Source organism: Heterodontus francisci, chromosome 15, assembly GCF_036365525.1.
Source record: "Heterodontus francisci isolate sHetFra1 chromosome 15, sHetFra1.hap1, whole genome shotgun sequence".
NCBI lineage: Eukaryota > Metazoa > Chordata > Chondrichthyes > Heterodontiformes > Heterodontidae > Heterodontus > Heterodontus francisci.
The window spans coordinates 29,838,623-29,862,022 of NC_090385.1; the positions used below are offsets into that span (position 1 = coordinate 29,838,623).

Genomic DNA, 23,400 nt, shown 5'->3' on the forward strand with positions numbered 1-23,400 from the left:
CAAGGGGAAAGGAAATGAAATGAAATAGGTAAAAATCAGTTACACCAAGAAAAGACAAAACTAGGCATCTGCCAGTGGCTGCAGTCCTCTAATGTAAATACACTTCATTTTAGTCCTCCTCATAGACATCACTATGTTAGGTCTCCCATTTCAACATGCTACCACTTCCTTCCTACAATACCCAAAAGGTCAGGAAGTGATACTTTTTTTTAATTGATAGTAACCTCCGTGTACTTTCCTTCTTGAATATCAGCAAATACATTAACCCAGAATGCTTCAATTATCATTTCAATTCTATGTTAATTCAGTTCTCTCTCCACATGTGGTTTTAACTTATACAAACTGGTCCTCGAATATCATCAGTAATTACTGCGGATAAAATCAAAATGAAGTTAACAGAGAAACAGATAAGAATGCTAACTGTATTCTAATTCTCTGCAACAGTTCAATTTTTGAAAAGGAATCCCCATGGTTTAACTTCCATTCTAAGTATCAGACATATAAGAATGAATAAAGTATCAAATTTAGGCAACTTTATTTATAGCATCATAGAATGGTTATAGCACAGGAGGAGAGCTTTCGGCTTTTCATGTCCGTGCCAGCTCTCTGCAAGAGCAACTCGGCTAGTCCCACTCCCCCGCCCTTTCCCTCACCCCTGCAAATTTTCTCTCTTCAGGTGCTTATCCAATTCGCTTTTGAAAGCCATGGTGCCCAGAATTGGACACAATACTCCAACTGAGGCTGAATCAGTGTTTTACTTGCTTTTTTGCTCTATGCCTCTTTTTTTAAAGCCCAGGATCTCATATGCCTTTTTAAACACTTTCTCAATCTGCCCGGACACCTTCAATGATTTGTACATATATACCCCCAGATCTCTCCGTTCCTGCATCCCCTTTAGAATTGTATCCTTTAGTTTGTATTGCCTCCCTTCATTCTTCCTATCAAAATGTATCACTTCACACTCCTCTACATTAAATTTCTTCTGCTGGTATTTTGTTTTGAAACAGATTATTAAGCAGGACTGAGTGTGATAACTGATGCTGGATTATAAAGAGGTGTGATGTACACAGTATTCAGAGCATAAAGTGGAACTGGCAAGTTATAAATGCTGTCATTGTGTCTGCGGAACAAAATTGCAATAACCAGCCTAAAGTTCAAAACAAAAAAAAAATTCTAAATTTATTTTTTCCAGATGTCAGTGTAATCTACAGAGAAAATCCCTCATACTGCATTTATATTGGCTGGGATTTTTTTCCCCAACAGCAATGTTGGTGACAAATAGCATGAATTAGACCGTTGTACACTCTAAACTTCCAGTGATGCGCTTATGCCAAAATTGGCTGGAAACTGGATTAGAACACGCCACAGTGAGCATAGAGGCAAATCAGAAATGGTGCAACCAAAGGCAGCCAGGAAACTGAAACCAGCATTCCCCGCTACATGCACTTTCGTCACTAGGGATCTGTACCTATTAAGAATGGGTCTACACATTACAACTAAATGAAATTGTCACTACAGGAGCTGAAAAATGCAACAATTTGATTAGCTTAGATTTGGTTTGTCCCAATTAAAAAGCAGGAACCAAAATTCAACAATTAAAATGTATTGAATCTTTTATCAAGTTACAGTAATTTGTTTGGATAAGGACTTCTGTAAATTACTTGCACACAAACACTGCCATTATCCAAGTTGATGAATTCAATGCATAATACCTTTCATGAGTCTCTCCAAGGTCATAATGCATTTACCACACAATAAGTTCATCCTCTCATTTGGAAAAAACAATAAACATTAGAAATTCCTTAACATACTAATGATAAAGCAAAATAAGCCTGTGTATTAAAGTGACAGTTTTTGGTGTTTTGAGCCTTGAAATCAGGATACAGTATAATGTGAAAGAAATTCATGTACTGAAACTGCATGTTTGGATCTGAATTGTATTCACATAAGCTATCAGTTTAGCCGTAACATTCAGGACTTAGAATCCTTGTATTTTTCAGGTATTGTGAAACTGCATTTCATTTTTTAAAACATAATAATTAACTGTGTTTTGAAGTGACAATATGGAAGGTTTATTATGGAACTGATTCTGCCTGACTCTTTCCAAAAGGCACTTGTTGAGATTAATCAGGATAAAAGCGTTTGCTGTAGCAACAAATCCAGCATCTGCACAGTGAGACGGAGCAGCAGCTGAAGAGATTTATTGCTGGGAGCTAGGCCTTCTCCAAATCAGGATCATGTTTCAAACTTAATGTGACAGAAACAAGCCCAGGGAGAGCCTTAGGCCGCTCCATCACCTAAAAAAGAAATCGCATTAAAAGGTAACCAAAAAGGCTGGTTTAAACAGAGTTAAATTTTATGGGAATGCTCTTATAGTTCAAGGGTGGCAATATTAACACCCTGCACCCCACAACAGACCGGAGAGGATCGGGGCTTTACGCCTTAAATACGGCATCCCCAAGACATTGCGCACATGTGCACTGCCTTTTTGTTTTATGCGGCAGTGGATATCGTGGCTTCCGTGAGTCCTGCCGTGGAGAGATGAAACACAATAAATATATTTCAATGGGGTTCCCGCAGTGCAATTGTGAGCACAATTTAAAATTCATTGCTGCTCTGCATGTTTTCCAGGCGACGGGAAGCTGGCAGGATGAAGGAGATGCCGGCTCCCCAAGGTTAAGTGCTTTTTCCAGCACCCTCTTGTGGGCCAAGAGACTGAGTATTCACCCCAGGCCCTCAGGGAAGCCTTTGGCCTCCCTCCTGTCACTCACAGCTTCTCTCCCACCCCCTGCCAAGATGGCTGACCTATGCCGCCCACTCTGATTGCCAGGGACCGTCCCCAATGGTTCCCAGGTGGGGCGAGTCTTCCAGTTGTCCACAACCGAGTGTTGCAAACTGGCACATTCCAAGGTCCAGGACTACATGCTGAGGAGCAGCAGCTGCAAAGGCTCAATGGGGAAAGACCACTGTGTAAGGTCCTCCCGCCAAAGTGAACTGAGGGGCTGGACCCATGGGAAACCCCTCGGGCTGTACACACTAGATATGGGTTTGCTGTAAAATGTACATGGCATGTAAAAATGGAATGGAAGGGTTGTGAGGCAACTCACTCCCGTATTGAAGAAAACTGATTTCCTTTGCACTTTCTGAAATGTCAGCTTGGTGCTGTTTTGAACTGTTTTGTATTTTTTTTTTTAAAACAGATTTTTATGAATAAGGTATATTTTTGGGAACCAAAAAAAAGGGGCCCCCTCCTGCTGAATCTTTCTTCCAGCCACTGGCCAGGCTATCAATTTGGCCAGCTGCCAGGTGGGAAATGGATCCAAAAACTCATCATTTTGCCAGGCCTTTTCACTGTGTTTGGCTTCCCCGCACGAAAGATGTGGCGGGTTCGGATCGCTCTTCTGGGTCCGGCATTCGGGCTCAGGTCCAACTGGACACACTATCACCATGTCTGGTACATGGCTCCAACGTTAATGTACTTTTTGGACTTGAAAGGTTGTTTGCTTATAGTTTTTTCAAGCTTTTGTGCAGATAAGCAACAAAGTGAAAAACGGAAGCTAGGTTAACTGATGGTCAGGTCGGGCGCGGGAAAAAATGAAAGAACTCGGGCCGGGTTGGATGTGGTTCTGTCGGGCTCGGGTCAGGTTTCATTTGCAGACCCCCGACGGCTTTTACCCCGCACCATCCCTGTAAATATCAAGTCAACATCTCTCACTTTAATATGAAGTTTTTCAAGCAAAATTCAAGCATGCAGGAAAATTTAGAGAGCTCTTTCTGAGCTATGCAATCCAAGAAAATTCCCAGTGGGACCATCCATCGTGATTTCAGCTGGGACTGTGATGAAAAAATGGCCACTGTAGCCCTAGACTAGGGAAGGTGTAGAGGGAAAAAAAAAACTATGGCCCAGATTTTTCTGGAGTGGGTCATTGCACGGCATGCCCCATTAGTTAGACTCTTTTTGAGCTGAAAGGTGAAGGGAAATGTCCGCCATGCAAGTTACCAGAAGTGCAGCTGAAAAGGGCACAGGCAACGGGACATCTGGGATCTTGGTGAACAATGAGACCAATAGTCTATCTCCTTAAACAATGATATTTAAGGATTGAGAAAGAAATAGACAAGGAGGGCGAGTAAGGGTCAAATCAGATGCAGAAAGTCAAAGCGGGGAGGGAGGGGAAGAAATATTGGATTATGAGACAAAGGAAAAGATAGGACTGGAGAAGTTGCATGGCGTTGCAGGAACATAAATCACATTTAAAAAGGTGCAGCAATTTCAGGTTGCTCACAGGGTGGTTGAGAGCAAATTGCCATTTGCACGCGTCCAACGGTGGAGTGGTTCAAATCGTCCTGCAATTTGAGGCAATCTGCAACACAGGGTATTTTTTTCCTCGCCACAACTTGCTGGACAACTTAGCCATTAATAACAGTGAGCCTCATTAAATTCACTGTTGCTTTGGCAGCAAAATCTGGGCCTTTGTTTCTGCTCATGATCTTTCTCCAGTGACATTTCCTCCACCAGAAACTGCACATGGGGAAGATATCCTAAACAGTTTAATAGCCTGTTGGCATTCACCATGTAGGATCGTGGGAAAGAATGACCATTTTTAATCAAATGCTAGCCCTCACTCCTGAAACTATGCCACAGCATAATTTAATGTCTTCAGGAGAAGAGGGCAGATTTTTTTTGTTTAAATTAGATACCTGGACGTTGAATTGAAATTGCCTTACACATTGCAAAAAATCTAAAAGGGATTACATTCTCTTACTCTCCAGCAACTTCGCACTACCAATCAGTTCACAATCAGGTATAGAGAGCTGTGGGTGGGAACACAGAGCTAGATTTGTTGTGTAATTGCCATGGTTAGGCAGAAAATATAGTTCATGGGCTTGCAATTGCTGAGCCATGTTGTTCCAGTAATTTGGCATCAGTAGGTTGCATAAAACAGGAGCATTAGCCAATTCTGCTTTCATTTGAGGGGCCAGGGGTTTTAGCATATTCTCAAAGAATTTTGGGAGAAGAATAGGATTCATCGTCTCTCCTCTCCCCAGTGATGGAGTCTATGCCACTTTCAGCACTAGTATGCCCAATATCAATTTTTTGGGTATAAATTCACATAGGCGTTTTCCTGGAATCCACAACATTGTTGATAGCATAAACATTTTTTAAAAAATTATCGTGCCTGCCACTCCCATCAGTTGGGAAGGGTTTGGCAAAAGTGACAGATGTTCACATAACAGAATTTGAAAGTGATTAACCTAAAGACTAGTCAACAAGTTTTGAAACTCCTGTTAAGCAAACAAATCAATCATATTTCCTGGAATTTCCATAAGGTTGTTTTAGTACTGCACATTCAATAAGTGCCAAGGTCAACCCACTGTTTAATACTGCACTGGGCTCCTTGTCTCTTAATTACTGACAGTACTGTAAGAACAGGCAAACAAAAACTGCTGTTATATTGGGTTTAGTGGGTTACTAGGAATGCCAGCTCCTGATGTTAGTTTCACGCAGCCAACGGCAACCCCACTGTAAACGTGCCAGATTCACTAAGGCTGATGGCCAGAAAGATCCTTTTTTTAAACAAACTGAACAAGGGGAGCCAATGGTCCTGGCACTGCAATAAACCCAATATAAAAACAGCTTGCACCTCATCTCTTACTATACTGCATTTGTATTGATCTATAAGGAGTGCGACTAATTGGATAGCTCTTTCAGAGAGCTGGTACAGGCACAATGGGCCAAATGGCCTCCTTCTGTGCTCTAACATTTTATGATATTGTAGGACTTCCTCCTTGACAATTCTGCAATACCATCTGCAGCTCCCGAAACTCTACACATTGCACCATTTAAATTGCAGCTGGTTTCTACATGAGCCAAAGTCCAACTTTCAGCATTTATTTTCAATACATATAACATTACTGAGAGTATTTTTGAATGATTTCTTATTCATCCAGAAAACACCTAGCATTCAGTTAGTAAGGATTCCTGGGTTATCTGTTGAGGATTATTGGAGGACGTGGCTCCTGTTTAAAGTGAAATCAAACTTCTAAATGCAGATATTAATTTTATTATTCAAATTAATGACACGATGGAGGTAAATTTTATATATGAAATTCAATTTCCTAATGACTTCTCACAGTAGTCAGATAAACAGCAGAAGCATATTCACAGTACTCTAAAATAGAAGCTAGAGTCTGTAGCAGTTTTATTCCTACTAGCATTGTTCATGGTGTGACTTCTCAAATGTAACAGCCGAAGTGTGACAAGGAGGGACACGTGGTGCTCACCGGAAATGTATGCTATATGGGGAACAAAGAACAAAGAAAATTACAGCACAGGAACAGGCCCTTCGGCCCTCCAAGCCTGCGCCGATCCAGATCCTCTATCTAAACATGTCGCCTATTTTCTAAGGGTCTATATCTCCTTGCTTCCTGCCCATTCATGTATCTGTCTAGATACATCTTAAAAGACGCTATCGTGCCCACGTCTACCACCTCCGCTGGCAACGCATTCCAGGCACCCACCACCCTCTGTGTAAAGAACTTTCCACGCATATCCCCCCTAAACTTTTCCCCTTTCACTTTGAATTCGTGTCCCCTTGTAATTGAATCCCCCACTCTGGGAAAAAGCTTCTTGCTATCCACCCTGTCTATACCTCTCATGATTTTGTACACCTCAATCAGGTCCCCCCTCAACCTCCGTCTTTCTAATGAAAATAATCCTAATCTACTCAACCTCTCTTCATAGATAGCGCCCTCCATACCAGGCAACATCCTGGTGAACCTCCTCTGCACCCTCTCCAAAGCATCCACATCCTTTTGGTAATGTGGCGACCAGAACTGTACACAGTATTCCAAATGTGGCCGAACCAAAGTCCTATACAACTGTAACATGACCTGCCAACTCTTGTACTCAGTACCCCGTCCGATGAAGGAAAGCATGCTGTATGCCTTCTTGACCACTCTATTGACCTGCGTTGCCACCTTCACGGAACAATGGACCTGAACACCCAAATCTCTCTGTACATCAATTTTCCCCAGGACTTTTCCATTTACTGTATAGTTCACTCTTGAATTGGATCTTCCAAAATGCATCACCTCGCATTTGCCCTGATTGAACTCCATCTGCCATTTCTCTGCCCAATTCTCCAATCTATCTATATTCTGCTGTATTCTCTGACAGTCCCCTTCACTATCTGCTACTCCACCAATCTTAGTGTCGTCTGCAAACTTGCTAATCAGACCACCTATACTTTCCTCCAAATCATTTATGTATATCACAAACAACAGTGGTCCCAGCACGGATCCCTGTGGAACACCACTGGTCACATGTCTCCATTTTGAGAAACTCCCTTCCACTACTACTCTCTGTCTCCTGTTGCCCAGCCAGTTCTTTATCCATCTAGCTAGTACACCCTGGACCCCATGAGACTTCATAAATTATGCCTCAACATAATGCCTGCACGGTGAAGAAATACGAATAAAGCTTCATTCTTTCTATTACTCCTTGTGTTCTGCGGTTGAGACAAATTTGGAGATCCCACAAAATTCTACCAGGACAAAAAGGTAGATAATCCTTTTTAAAAAAGTCCAGTTTTCAGACATGACAAAGTACCTTTGCAGACAGACTGTTAGCATTTATGCACCAGCATCAGACGCAGCTTTGCAAAATCTTTAGCACCCTCTGCTGGTCAAAGAGTAGTTTTATTGTAATCTATCAACTGTATCCTAATGTATATATATTATGCAAACAGTAAATCCTGATAATTAACTGGAAAATAAAGCTTAATATTTAAATGCATTACAAGGTATTAATACTTTCTGAGATAAGGGATTGGTGTCAGACGTTGACCACTCAAAAACACAATCCAAACCCCAACAACTCAACATGCAATATGGCACTGAGCCAAGAAGGTCCCAAGTTCAAGATTAAAGCCTCACTCCCGATTCCTATCCAGTGTGGACACACATAGCCTGCAGACATTAAACCTTAAAAAATTGGACATGATGCTGGAGATGGAACGGTGCACACAGAAACGTATACCATCAGGAGTCAAAGAACGCAGGAAGCAATTGCAAGATTCCAACTTGAGAGGATTTTACAAATCTCAAGAGCAAGGCTTTAACTGCATCAAGCCTTAGTCCTGATCTGAAGCGAACACAGCAAAATGGATCAGATGCTACAGAAAACAGATTGCTCCATCTGAGTTGCGCAGTCTTTGTTCAACTACACTAAATTCAAAACTGCATAGCGGTGTCTCAAAATATTTAAAGTAGGCATCACCTGAAAAAATGTGCTTTTTGTGACTATCATTCTGCTTAAGGCTATAATGCAGGGAAGTTGAAGTATTATTACAGATAACTGTTATGACCCCAGTGAGATTGTCACCGTGAAAAATGCAAGATTTTTTTTTAGAGATACAGCACTGAAACAGGCCCTTCGGCCCACCGAGTCTGTGCCGACCAACAACCACCCATTTATACTAACCCTACAGTAATCCCATATTCCTATCACCTACCTACACTAGGGGCAATTTACAATGGCCAATTTACCTATCACCTGCAAGTCTTTGGCTGTGGGAGGAAACTGGAGCACCCAGGGAAAACCCACGCAGACACAGGGAGAACTTGCAAACTCCACACAGGCAGTACCCAGAATCGAACCCGGGTCCCTGGAGCTGTGAGGCTGCGGTGCTAACCACTGCGCCACTGTGCCGCCCCTACACAACATTTCAGGTTTTAAGACTTTTGTTATAATTAAAAGAAATCCCCAATTAACTGAATAATGCTTTGTAAGTAGCTGATACCCCAAATTACAGATATTTTCTTTACTTATTAAAAAATATGTGAAAACATTATACCACACTTATACGTTCTACAGTCCTCTCTGATGACAAAATCCTTTATGGTTAAAAGTCCCATAGTCCTCCCAGTTGCAATGGGTTGGATCTGCCAGACTATTTCAAAAATCAATGTTCCCTTCGCTCACTTCTCCAAGCACATGCAACCTGGACATCCGTGAATAAGGCATTTCCTGGTGATCCTGGTCTTCTACTCCTCCTAAAGCTTCAACTCTCAAAATAGGTTCAAGTCTTTGCAGCCTTTTACTGTAACAGGCTTCCGAGAGTAGGTGTATCCTCTCCCCCTCTCTCTCGCAAGTTGCCACTGCTGCTTCCTTCTCTGTGAGGCTGCAACCGCTGAGTTCCCTTCTTCCAGCCTGCCTTGAGGCCACACCCATTGATTTCTTCTCTTACAGCCTGCTTGCCTTCAGAAAGTCTGTTAACTTTATCTGGACTCAGAAGTCAATAGTTTATTGTTCTGCTCCAAAATGCAAAGTCCAGAAGTTTGGTTTCACAAAGCCACTTAGGCCATCCATTATCCCCAGGTGCTAACAACTGCATGGTACATCTACTATTTCTGAATTACCGACTCCTTGTTTTACGACCCAAAAGTCTGGGAGAGCAAAATCCATTGTCCTTCGGGTGTTAGTACTGTAATCTCTATTTTAAGACAGTCTTTGATTTGCGTTCTTTGTTGTCCTGGCAACCTTTTGCAGAGTGGAGTGAGGTCACCTGACCTTCCAGACTCAACTTGAACTTTTAGAAAATCACAATTTAAAAAAAAAAATCATGTTCCAAGATCCAGAGTTCATGACAGTAACTTATAGCTAAGGCAACTTAAGCACTGCATTTCTTTCTTTCTTTCTTTCTTTTGGGCCTCCTTATCTCGAGAGACAATGGATACGCGCCTGGAGGTGGTCAGTGGTTTGTGAAGCAGCGCCTGGAGTGGCTATAAAGGCCAATTCTGGAGTGACAGGCTCTTCCACAGGTGCTGCAGAGAAATTTGTTTGTCGGAGCTGTTGCACAGTTGGCTCTCCCCTTGCGCCTCTGTCTTTTTTCCTGCCAACTACTAAGTCTCTTCGACTCGCCACAATTTAGCGCTGTCTTTATGGCTGCCCGCCAGCTCTGGCGAATGCTGGCAACTGACTCCCACGACTTGTGATCAATGTCACACGATTTCATGTCGCGTTTGCAGACGTCTTTATAGCGGAGACATGGACGAAGCATTTCAGTATCAAACCACTTTAGCCAAATGTCAATTGATCTTCAGTGCATTGCTGTGCTCAGTCAATCCTCCATGCCAGTTCTTTCAATCATGCCATCCCTAACAGCACTGTGGGTGTACCTACACTCCAAGGACTGCAGTGGTTCAAGAAGGCAGCTCACTACTACCTTCTCAAGGGCAATTAGGGATGGGTAATAAATGTTGGCCTAGCCAGAGATGCCCACATCACATGAACGAATAAAAAAAAAATGACTGGCAAAACAATACAAAAAGCAGAGAAAAATTAAGATATTAAGTCAATCATAATTTGTTGTAATTGCTTTTTTTTTTTAAAAAGGCCCATTGATAATACATGATTTTTAAGGAACTAGGAAGCAGGCTCCCAGGAAACTGACTCCCAAAAAGACATAGCCTAATTCATAGCAATTTTGTTCCAAAGGATATGCAGGTTTGTTCTATTTAAGGAGCTAAAGAAAAACTACTATACAAAGTTTCAAAAAATACAATTTTCCCAGTACCTAAAAATGTCTGTGCATATTGTCGAAAGCCAGATCGATTCAACCAGTTGGCTACATCACAGGCACGCCATTCCATCAGCGACTGTATGCTCCCATCAAAGGAAGCAACCTCTTTCCTCAACTCACTGAAAGATGAAACAAATCTGTCATATTTAACAATCAACTTTAACTTATTTTTAAAACAAGCAGAAAAGAAAATCCCATTATAGAAGACTCTATAGTGGACTTTAGTTAATTTCAGGCTCTGCATTCCAGCGTAGATCTGACAGCTACCAGAACTAAAAGTAAATAAATACACACACTTTCGAATAAAAATTAAAATGCAAGTGTAATTTCATGATTGCTGTCACGATAGAGGAATGTTAAATAAAAGTGTCAAATTTTCTTCTTTCCTATCCTGAAGGCACAGTTGGAGGCAGCCCCAAGCCTTTCACACAAGTGGGAATACTTCATCACTTAATCCCAAACTTGAAGATCAGCAGGCTGTTCAAACATGTGGAATATATCCAAGTCCAAGCCTATCTAACTTGACAAATATATGCATGCACTTTCTAGCAGGTGTCACTGGATCCAAAGTAGAAGCAGGAACCCTGGAAGGTAGTTCCCCTGCAAGGAAGCCTAGGACCCAGCAACTTTCGCACCAACATCAGGTAGCTGAGCACAGACCAGAGTCAAACCAGGATCTTCTGATCAGGTAGATATTACAACAGACTGGGCTTTTACCCACCAGCCCATTGAGGAACCTTCTGGACAGTTCAAATAATGAATATTAGAAGGCAAAATATGCAAATTATATGGTACACAGAAAGAAGTGGAGTGTGCTTTATACTAATTGGTGAATTCAGTATTCAATCTTATACTTCAACCTATGAATAGAGACCATCAACCACTTCAAGGGTGATAGCAGTTAGTGTTGCCATTAAAAACATTATAAAGTCAGTTATCCATCCCAGAATTTTATCAAGGGTCAACTGCATTGCAGTATTGATTGCTTCACTAATTCTGTTTTACAAATTAACTACAGTTTTTCATCCAAACAGGTTTCCCTCCCTTGCCCAGTACAGAAAACCAGAAGGTAACCCACATCCAGATCTCTCTCCATGAAAAAGGTATTCAAGAGTGACTACAGATAATGCAAATTTACAAATGAGAATGACATTTTCTGGTAGTACAGACATTTTACTCTGGGTTTTCCCAAAGCAAACGTAACAGGCCTATTACCTCATAGTTTAGTTTAGTTTAGAGATACAGCACTGAAACAGGCCCTTCGGCCCACCGAGTCTGTGCCGACCATCAACCACCCATTTATACTAATCCTACACTAATCCCATATTCCTACCGCATCCCCACCTGTCCCTATATTTCCCTACCACCTACCTATACTAGGGGCAATTTATAATAGCCAATTAACCTATCAACCTGCAAGTCTTTTGGCATGTGGGAGGAAACCGGAGCACCCGGAGGAAACCCACGCAGACACAGGGAGAACTTGCAAACTCCACACAGGCAGTACCCAGAATTGAACCCGGGTCGCTGGAGCTGTGAGGCTGCGCTGCTAACCACTGCGCCACTGTGCCGCCTCATATTGGATCATTCTTCCAGTCTACACATGCACAGATGTAAAAGAAAGATGCAGATCCATTTTTGTAAAGAACATATCGTTTTAGAGGCTGCATGGTAATTTTGAAAGTCAAAAAAACTGGACAATAATTTGAATTCTAAATATGGCGTTGTGGGAGACTGGGAGCCAAATTAGCTCAGGAAAAAGAGGGGAGACAGACAGCTGAGTTTCAGATGAGCTGAAGTTCACACAGGGTGGAGGATGCACGGGACGAGGGTTTCAGCACCAGATGGGTTGAAATAGAGGCGGAGACGAGCAACGTTAAAGACAAAGTAGTGATAGAGAGGATAATGGAGTTGGAAGCTCAGCTGCAGTCGAAGCATATTTCGTCCAATTTTTGATATTTCTTGACAATTCATTTGAAAACTAGACAGGTAACAAGAATGCATTTCACTAACATGTATTTATACTTTTGTAACACAGATACATCTGAACGATTTTATTCATTGCAAGTTCCTGATCATTTTCCGTCTCTGTTCGATTAAGTCCGTTCTTTGTCACCAGGTATCTGGCCAGTGCAGATGCAATTCCCTGCAAAAAATGTTACTGTTGCATTTCTAAATCCACGTTTTATGAGTAATTTTCCCCTTTTAAAAAAAAAATTGCTTTTGAAATATCCCGCATACCTTTCCGTACTCTGCTCGGTTGCACTACAGTTCCCAAACCCAGGTGAGAAAACAAACCCTCATCAGTTGCTTTCACCTGATACATTCGCTTGTTACTGCGCTTGCGCCAGAGGCCGCAGTGCAGCTTGGGAGTTGTAGTCATTTAGTGATTGAATTCCCCTTCTTGTCTCCCCACGTCCTGCCCGGCCGGACTACAACTTCCAACACACTTCCCGCGGTCGCAGGAGAGAGCGTTTTGGCTTGTTCTGTGGCTGAAGAAACGAAGCGCACAGGTGGCCTTGAGGAACAGTCAAACAGCGGAGTGTTTTATTCCTACCCTCAAAGTACATTGAGTCTGTACAATGTGTTCATGTAGTCAATTAATGCATATGCATTTCAAACCAATCTTAAAAACCCTTAGATTGAATCAAAATAAATGCACATCAGATTAACATTCGTATGTAAATCTTTTAGATTTCTTCAATCAAGTTAAAAAGACAGAGTCTTTAAAGTTTTTATTTTCAGGTGTCACCAGCATTTATTACCTATCCCTAGTTGCCTGGGGAAGGTGATGGCGGGACTTCTGTATGAACTGCTGAGCTTCGTGTGGGGAAGGTGCTCCCCCGATGCAGTTAGGTTGAGTATTCCAGGATTTTGACCCAATAATGAAGGAACAGCAGTGAATGTCCAAGTGAGGATGATATGGACCTTGGAGAGGAACTTGGAGGTGACGTTCTTCCAATGCATCTGCTGCCCTTGCCTTTCTAGGTGGTAGAGGTAGCTGGTTTGGGAGGTGTTGCCGAAGAAGCCTTGAAGAACAAAAGGGAAGGTTGGTGATAGGGTGGAAGGCATGAGAGATTAAGTGACAAACCATTTCATGGTACAAAGCCAAGTAAATACATAAAGGATGTGTCTGGATGAGGTGTAAATGGCAGGACAGCAGCCATCCAAACACAAAGTAGAGATTTGTGCAGTTGAGTTCAGTTTTAACGACACCATGTATGCTCAAATAGATGGTGTTGCCATGGGATTCCCTTTAAGCCCAGCTCTTGCAAACATCTTTGTTGGGTTCTATGAGAAACGTGTCTTTGAGGAAATGACACCTAACCTCCTACCTCTTGCATATTTCCGATATATAGATGATATATTTTCTGTAACAAAAACAAGGAATGCTGGAAATACTCAGCAGGTCTGGCAGCATCTGTGGAGAGGACAGTGACCCTTCATCAGAACTGGCAAAGGTTAGAAATGTCATAGGTGTTAAGCAAATAAATGGCGCAAGAGATAACAAAAGGCAAGGTGTTGATAGGACAAGGTCACAGAGAATAACTAACCAGAAGGTCATGGAGCAAAGGCAAATGGTATGTTAATGGTGTGCTGAAAGACAAAGCGTTAGTGCAGAGAGGGCGTTAATAGACAGAAAAATTAACAGCCCTGGCCCAAAGCACAAACATGAAAAAAACAATGAGCAGGCACTTGGTAAGAAAAATGAATGATGAAACAAACTAAAAGAAAAAAGAAAAAAAAACTGAAAATAAAAAGGGGGGCCCATCATGCTCTGAAATTATTGAAGTCAAAGTTCAGTCCGACAGGCTGTAGCATGCCTAATCGGTAAATGAGATGTTGTTCCTCGAGCTTGCGTTGATGTTCACTGGAACACTGCAGCAAGCCCAGGACAGGTATGTGGGCATGAGAGCAGGGGCGTGTGTTGAAATGGCCAGTAATTGGAAGCTTGGGGTCATTCTTTCGGACTGAGTGCAGGTGTTCCGCAAAGTGGTCACCCAATCTGCATTTGGTCTCCCCAGTGTAGAGGAGACCACATTGTGAACAGTGAATACAGTATAATAAATTGAAAGTAGTACAAGTAAATTGCTGCTTCACCTGAAAGGAGTGTTTGGGGTCTTGGATAGCGAGGAGAGAGGAGTAAAAGTGCAGGTATTACACTTCCTGTGATTGCACGGGAAAGTGCGGTGGGAAGGGGACGAGGTGGTGGGAGTAATGGAGGAATGGACCAGGATGTCATGGAGGGAACAATCCCTTTGGAATGCTGACAGGGGAGGGGAGGGGAAGATGCGTTTGGTAGTGGCATCACACTGGACGTGGTGGAAATGGTGGAGGATGATCCTTTGGATGTGGAGGCTGGTGGAATAGAAAGTTGGACAAGGGGAACCCTTGGTGGTTCTGGGAGGGAGGGGAAGGGGTGAGGCTAGAGGTATGAGAAATGGGCCAGACACAGTTGAGGACCCTGTCAACCACAGTGGGGGGGGGGGGGGGGGGGGAATCCTTGGTTGAGGAAAAAGGAAGACATATCAGAAGCACTGTCGTGGAAGGTTGCATCATCAAAGCAGATGCATCAGAGATGGAGAAACTGGGAGAATGGAATGGAGCTCTTACAGGAGGATGGGTGTGAAGAAGTGTAGTCAAGGTAGCTGTGGGAGTCGGTGGGCTTATAATGAATATTAGTAGATAGCCTGTCCCCAGAGATGGGGACAGAGAAGTCGAGGATGGGAAGGGAAGAGTCGGAGATGGACCATGTAAAGGTGAGAGAAGGGTGGAAATTGGAAGCAAAGTTGATAAAGTTTTCCAGTTCGGGACGGGAGCAGGAAATGCCACCGATACAGTCATCAATGTACCGGAAAAAGAGTTGGGGGATGGGGCCTGAGTAGGACTGGAAGAAGGAATGTTCGACATATCCCACAAAAAGACAAGCATAACTAGGACCAATGCAGGTACCCATAGCAACACCTTTTACTTGAAGGAAATGAGTGGAGTTGAAGGAGAAGTTGTTCAATGTGAGAACAAGTTCAGCCAGGCGGAGGAGGGTGGTGGTGGATCGGGACTGGTTGGGCTTCTGTCCAAGGAAGAAGCGGAGAGCCCTTAAACCGTCCTGGTGGGGGATGGAGGTGTAGAGAGATTGGATGCCCATAGTGAAGAGGAGGCGGTTGGGGCCAGGAAACTGGAAATTGTCAAAATGACATAGGGCGTCAGGAGTCACAGATGTAGGTGGGAAACGACTGGACCAGGGGAGAAAAGATAGCTTGGACAGTAGCTTGTTGTTCGGTGGTGGGGTCATGGTCCAAGGGAGGTAGGAAGAAGCATCTGAGAGTTGGCGCTGAGCCTCTTCAAGGTAGAGGTCAGTACACCAAACAACAACAGCACCACCTTGTCTGCAGGTTTGATGATAATGTTGGGGTTAGACCTGTGAGAACGGAATGCAGCAAGTTCAGAGGGAGACAGGTTAGAGTGAGTGAGGGGGACAGAGAAATTGAGACAGCTGATGGCTCGCCGACAGTTTTCAATGAAAAGATCAAGAGTGGGTAATCGGCCAGAGGGAGGGGTCCAGGTGGAGGGAGAATGCTGGAGGCAGGTGAATGGGTCTGCTGGTGGGGGGGAAGAGGACTCCTGGTCAAAGAAGTGAGCCCGGAGGCAAAGGCAACAGAAGAAGAGCTCGATGTCATGCCGAGCGCAAAATTCATTGAGGTGGGGGCATAAGGGGATAAAAATAAGTCCTTTGCTGAGTACAGAATGTTCAGCATCAGAGAGGGGAAGTCAGAGGGTACCGTGAATACATGGCAAGGGGTCAGATCAGAAGGGGTGGGGTCAGAGGGAAGTGAAGGGGAAGAAGGATCTGGTGGGGCATTAATCCCTCTATATTTGAATCCACAACTGTGTGCAATAATTTCCTTACACATCTTAATGGGCTCCATCCTGTGCTCAAATTCACCTTTGAAATGGGCTCCTTTTCCTTAATGTACTAGTTGAGAAATATGCTAAAGAGTTCTCTACCACGGTTTACCGCAAACCTACCTTCATTGGTCAATACACGCGTTGGGATTCTTACAGTTCCACGCGCTATAAGATTGGCCTTATCGGCAACCTTGTAAATAGGGTCCAAGCCATTTGCTCACCATGCAAGCTTGATGCTGAAATAGGGCGAATCTAAGGCATCCTGTGTGACAATGGCTACCCTGATCAGATTATTTCTCACTGTATATCGCGCAAACTTATGAACGGGCCTAAGGCCATGATTTTTGGCCCTTAAAGGTGCCCAGTCTACCACAAATTACCCTGGGAGGGTAATGTATCCCAAAAATTTGAGCAATAGGTGAGGCTAGTGTTTCATGCCGCTACTAAGCAGTAGCAACACATGTGGTGTTCACCACTAACAGGATGCTGCCGTCAAGCCAAAAAGATGTCCTGCCTATCATACAAATGAGTAATGTGATCCCTGAATTTCAATGCCAGTGTGATGCTAGGTATATAGGCCATACGTCCCAAAGACTGGCAGATCGTATCAAGCATGTCCCTTCTACTGTTCCCAACGGGCAAGGTACAGGCTATACCCAACCAGCCCGTGCTTGCAAAACTCAAAACACAGTGTCCAACTTAGATGCGATTCTGCGATTGGACAACATTTGCCAAATAATTCTCAGTGTGCTAAAAATTATGCTGACAATCAATGTAAGATTATCAGTAGGGCTCATAGTGTGGTGCATTTGCATGTACTGGAAGCTACATATATTAATATACAGAGCCCTATTCTTTGCAAAGTTTAGGTACAAACATTGCACCTATTTCAGCTAAACAAAATAAGCAACAGCCATTTGCTGGTTCATTCCTCAGGGCAATGCTTTGACCAGAGTCTAGCTGCCTAGTTTAAATTTCAAACAAAGTTTTGCAGTTAACTGTCAATTATGGTTAACTGGTGCATTCACCATGGCAACACCGCCACCAGAGTTCACTTGCCAACCAATCAGCACTCTCTTCTCATACGGTATAAATTTGTTGTTTTCCCTTACATTGGTATTCTTGCAGATTGTCCTGATGAATGCAAGACGAAAAGCTTTGACATAATGTCTCTCTTGTCAGCTAAAGTAGAGACTAAGAAAGGGGGGGGGGGGGGGGGAGAGGGAGGGTTGGGGAAAACAAATCAACAAAAAAAAAAGCAAAAATAAAAATAATGGAGATGGAGGTTGTGATCTGAAATTATTGAACTCAATGTTGAATCCGGAAGCCTGTAATGTGCCCAGTCGAAGGATAAGGTTCTGCTCCTTGAGCTTCACTGGAACACTGTAGTAGGCCAAGGGTAGAAAGGTCAGAGTGGGAGCAAGGTGGAGAATTGAAATAACAAGTGACAGGAAGCTCAGCGTCTCGCTTGCGGACTGAATGGAGGTGTTCCGCCAAGCGGTCATCCAGTCTGCATTTAGTATCCCCAAAGTAAAGGGAACAGCAAATACAGTATAACAAATTGAAAGAAATACGAGTAAATCGCTGTTTCACTTGGAAGGAGTATTTGGGGCAGTGGGAAGGGAAGAGGTGAAAGGGGAGGTGTTGCATGTTCTGCACTTGTATGTGAGGTAATACATCTGGGGAGGACAAACAAGGAAAGAGAATACACAATAGATTATAAGATTCTGAGAAATGTAAAGGAAAAGGGACCTTGGAGTGCATGTCCACAAATTCCTGAAGGTAGCAGGACAGTAGATAAGGTGGTTAAGGCAGCATATGGGATACTTTCCTTTATTGGCCGAGGCATAGCATATAAGATAAGAACGATCATGCTAGAACTTTACAGAAGATGAATTAGACCACAACCAGAATACTGTTTACAGTTCTAGTCACTGCATTACAAGAAGGATGTGATCACATTAGAGATTTACGAGGATAGTGCCAGGAATGGGGAATTTCCACTATGAGAAAAGTTTGGACAGGCTGGGGTTGTTTTCTTTGGAGCAGAGGAGGAGGAGGGGAAATTTAATTGAGGTGCATAAAGTTATGAAACCAAGAGTAGATAGGAAAGATCCATTTCTGTTAGAGTGGTCAATAATAAGGGGGCATAGATTTAAAGGAATCAGTAGAGGGATTTGAGGGGAGTTGAGTAATTTTTTCACCCAGAGGCTGGTGCGGGTATGAAAGAATGGGCCTTAAGCTAAACACCCGGAAGACAAAGGTCCTCTACCAGCCTGCTCCCACAGTGCAACACTGCCCCCCCAACTCTCAAGATCCATGGTGAACCACTGGACAATGTGGATCACTTTCCATACCTTGAGAGCCTCCTCTCAGCAAGGGTAGAAAACGACAATGAAACTCAGCACAGCCTTGGCTCATCTGAGGAAGAGCGTTTAACAACAAAGACCTCAAACCTGGCACCAAGCTCATGGTCTACAGGGCCACAGTGTTACCTGCCCTCCTGTATGCATCAGAAACACGAACACTGTACAGCAGACATCGCAAAGCCCTGGAGAGATATCACCAGCAGTGCCTCCGCAAGATCCTGCAAATTCAGTGGCAGCATAGGTACTCCAATGTATTAATATCCTCTCTCAGCCCAACATCCTCAGTATCAAGACACTGGTCATGGCTGGTCAGCCAAGTTAGGCAGGCCACACCGTGCGCCATGCCGGACACAAGACTCCCAAAACAAGCTTTCTACTCCGAGCTCAGTCACCGCAAAAGGCTACCAGGAGGGCAGAGAAAACGCAACAAGGATGTCCTTAAAGCCTCCCTGAAAAAATGTGACATCTGCACTGATTCGTAGGAATCTCTTGCCCGAGACCACCCAAAATGAAGAAGCATTCGCGAAGGTGCCAGCCAGTTCAAACAACATCAATGTGCCCAGGCAGCGACTAAGTGTAAACAGCAGGAGCGTTCGGAATTTCGAGCATCCCATTCACTCGCCTCACCAAAAACGACCTGCCCCACCTGTGGCAGAGTGTGAAGATCCAGAATTGGACTATTCAGTCACCCAAGGACCCACAACCCTGGAGTGGAAGAAAGTCATCCTCGTTCCCGAGGAACTGCCTAAGAAGGTGGTGTGGGTCTGGTACTCTCTGCCTGAAAGGGTGGTAGAGGCAGAAACCTTCATCACATTAAAAAAATATCTGAGGTGCCACAACCTACATGGCTACACAGTAAGAGCTGTAAGTTGGGAATAGTTGATAACTTTTTCAGCCGGCACAAACAGCGGGCCAAAAGGCCTCCTGTGCCATAAATTTTTCACTATTTCTACCCACGATCATCTTCTTTTGTCTCAGGTATGACTCCAACAACTGGAGTTTTCCCTTGATCATCACAGACTTCAGTTTTATTTGGGCTCATGGGTACTATACTCAGTCAAATGCTGACTTGATGTTGGGGCAGTCACTCTCGTCTCATCTGGAATTCAGGTCTTGTTTCCATGTTATAGAACCAAGTGTTTCTGGCACAACCCAAACTGAGCATCAATAGCAGATTATTGGTAAGTCTTACATGATAGTACTGTTGACTACTTTATTGATGATTTGGAGTAGGCTAATGAGGCCATAATTGGCTGAATTGGAATTGTCCTGCTTCTAATTGGAGAGCATACGCCTGTGAACCTTTACACTCTCAGATTGATGTGAATATTGTAGATATATTGGAACAGCTTAGCTACAGGTGTGGCTAGTTCTGTAATGCAAATCTTGAGCACTACAACCAGGATGCTGTCCAGACCTGAAGTGTTTGCTGTGTCCAATGTACTGAGCAGTTTCTTGCAATCACATGGAGTGATTTGAAATGGTTTAAGATGATCATCTGTGATGGGGGGGGTGGGAAACCTCAGGAACAAGACAAGAAAGATCATCCACACTGCCCTGCTGGCTGAAGATGGTTGTAAATGTTTCAGTTTTTGCATTGATGAAGGCTTTTTTAAGAAAAATGGCCACTAGGGCAATCAGCCTATAAAATCATATTCCAGAACCAAGATTTGTGCAAGAGCTAGGATTAGAGGATGCATGACAACTACAAACTGATCTAGACATACTGGGTAGGGTGGGGCTCATCACTTAAGAACGACATTTAACCTAGCAACGTGCAGTGTTATGCAAATGAGCAGGTTAAATTTTGAACATGCATGGACCCTTCAGGGTAAAGAGCTACAGCTAGTGGTGAAAGCTAACTGGACATTTTAATGCATCAATTGCTAAAAGTTCATTGCCAATGCCATGAAGCTATAGCTAAAGCTAATAAGGTACTAGGGTGTATTTACATAGAGTCAAAGTTATTTATGGCAGAGAAGGAAGCCATTCGGTTCAGAATCCCTGCCGGCTCTCCAGAGCTATCCATTCAATCACTCTCCCTGCTCGATCCCTGTAGCCCTGCAAGTCTATTTCCTTCAAGTGGCAATCCAATTTCCTTTTGAAGTCATTGATTGTCTCTGCTTCCACCATCCTTGTAAGCAGCGAGTTCCAGGTCATTACCACCCACTGCGTAAAGAAGTTCTTCCTCATATTCCCTCTGCATCTCTTGCCCAAAATCTTCTACCGGACAATTCACTATAAAACAAAGTATACTCTGTTCTCCTTGTGCAATACCTTAATTCAATCTGTTAGAATATTGTGTTGAGTTTTGGTCTCCTTAGATGATAGGTGATAGAGACTTTAGAAAGGATGCAAAAGTGGGGTACAAGCTTACTTCCCAGTTTAAAACATACCCAGATATGCTTGAAGAGATTCTTTGGAGAACAATAGACTTAAGGATGATTTGACTGAGGTTTGTAACCTGATGAGGGGACTAGATAATGTTTGTTTAACTGAATAGGTAAGGAGGACCAGGAATCATTTTTACAAGCTATACAAGGGCAAAACTAGGCTTGATGCTTGGAGGAGGTTCTTTTCCTCGAGAATAGAGGACTACACACTCATGAGGTTAAGGGTGATCATTGATTTGCCAAATTTCTTCAAGCAAGAGCCCGATTCGTTTCTGATTGGGGTGGAGATCACCTCATAACATGAATCAGGGATAGGTGGTTTCTTGGACTAGTTTTGATCGCTTGGGGAGCAGGGGTGGGGATGTTAGGAAGAAATTCTCCAGTTCTTTTCCTCTAAATTGGCCTGAGTTTTTACATAGTTTTTCTCCTTCTCCCATGAGATCACATGGCTCTGGGTGGGGTTGGGGAGTATATGTATTGTGATGTATTGGGGCTGGATGGACCTATCTTTTCCTTCCAATCATTTTTCGTATGTTTCTGTAGAAAACAAGCTGGGTTCAGATGTCCAAGGAAGTTAATTAATATCAGAGGAAGTTAAGTATAAATCAGGATTTTGCTGCCTCCTTTACCCAATCTCCATTTCTAAATAAAAGAATCCAGTGCGTGTGCATGTTTATTTATTCAGCAGTCATTTCAGTCCATCTCCAGTGAAAATGAAAATGTAAACTTACTTTGGGACATCTGTGAGCTACAGTTCATAAAAGACATCAATTCCTTGGAAAACTGCTTCAACATTATGACAGACAACTGATTACGCAGGAATTGGACAATACTAAACAAAATATTTTAGGATTATATATATAATATATATATTAAACAAGACACCATGAAGCTCATTTTTGTCATATACAGTATTGAGACAAACAATTACATTTTGAATGTTCTAAAACACAAGAGTGAAACTCTTGACGTATGTGTGCACGAGAATTCAACTTGTTCTTTTGGCTTTAGATGTTGCTGAGAGCATCGACTCCTGGAAGAACTTTACCTATGAATGAAAAACAGAAAGGGGTGTGAGCAGTGGGGGGGGGGTGAGAGTCAGGAAGGTTGCCAGGAGCCTATTTTAAAACTTGTACTCAAGTTCTATAGCATTATGTTCCATTTGTTGAGAAAGAAAGAATGTTACTGAAGGGCTAGCTCTTCTCCACCTGCCCTAGCTTCGTAAGACATGTTTATGAACTGAATGCCTGGTATAAATTAGAATTTACAAAATACTGCAATAGGTTTGCAGCTTTTAACATCGAAGTCAGATATAAAACAGTTTTTTCTGATTTTTTGTTTTTAAAAGTTCTGTTTGGTGAGTCCATCAGTGGTTGTTAAAGGATTTCAGGAATAAGATAGGTTTTAGAGACTTGTGGAAAATTGGCAGCCAAAAAATGCAGCACGATAGTTCTGCTTACTTTTTGTGATTGATTTATGTGGGGCTCAAAGTCTGCTTGTTGTGGTATTAAGCAGAGGTCAGACACTTGCCCATGAGGATGGGGGGGAAAAAAAAGTCTCAGTGGCTGCTTTTTCAGCGACCAACTGAAGCCCTTAATTGCCAGAGGTCAGACCAGAACATAGCATGGGGTAAGTAAAATAATTAGTTGCATTTTTCATTTAAAAAAAGTTTAAAATCAGATCTGCTTATTCACAGGATTAAGTTATAACAATACAAGGCTAAATCAAAAGGAAATGTTAATCAACTAGATAGTCACACAATAAAACTTATGAGCGAGCATTCATATGTTTAGCCATTTCACTGATTATGCAACATGTTAAAAAATCTTCTTTAGTCCTCATCAATTGTTAAAACTCAAAGTAGAAGACAGCAAAAACAAAAATTCACCTTCAAGCAGTTCTAAACTGGCTCCACCTCCAGTGCTAACATGGCTGACTTTGTCTTCAGTGTTCCACTTGGCACAGCAAGTGGCTGTGTCTCCACCACCTATAATTTGAAAACAGAATAGACCAGATATCTGAGCTACTGAAGCTTATTGAAAAAAGTGTGATCTGAACATCTAGTGGCATTTTGTTTTTCCAGCACTAAAGATACACAAACGTAAAAACATGTATTCAGTAATTTAATAACCTCGAATGTATTTTAAT

The 23,400-nt window shown here is 42.8% G+C and overlaps 2 protein-coding genes across 2 annotated transcripts in view; both read right to left on the reverse strand.

Annotated features, from left to right (window-relative positions):
• amot (angiomotin) overlaps positions 1 to 10,621 on the reverse strand; it is a 133,023-nt gene extending 122,402 nt beyond the window's left edge. The window contains exon 1 of the mRNA XM_068047318.1: positions 10,578 to 10,621. The gene's annotated coding sequence lies outside the window, so the exon portion shown is untranslated. The remainder of the gene's footprint in view (positions 1 to 10,577) is intronic.
• An 11,291-nt stretch (positions 10,622 to 21,912) lies between these two features.
• pgk1 (phosphoglycerate kinase 1) overlaps positions 21,913 to 23,400 on the reverse strand; it is a 30,522-nt gene continuing 29,034 nt past the window's right edge. Inside the window, exons 10-11 of the mRNA XM_068047323.1 lie at positions 23,141 to 23,239; positions 21,913 to 22,300 (exon numbers count right to left, since the gene is read on the reverse strand). Coding sequence (XP_067903424.1) covers positions 22,260 to 22,300; positions 23,141 to 23,239 — 140 coding nt within the window. The 3' untranslated portion in view covers positions 21,913 to 22,259. The remainder of the gene's footprint in view (positions 22,301 to 23,140; positions 23,240 to 23,400) is intronic.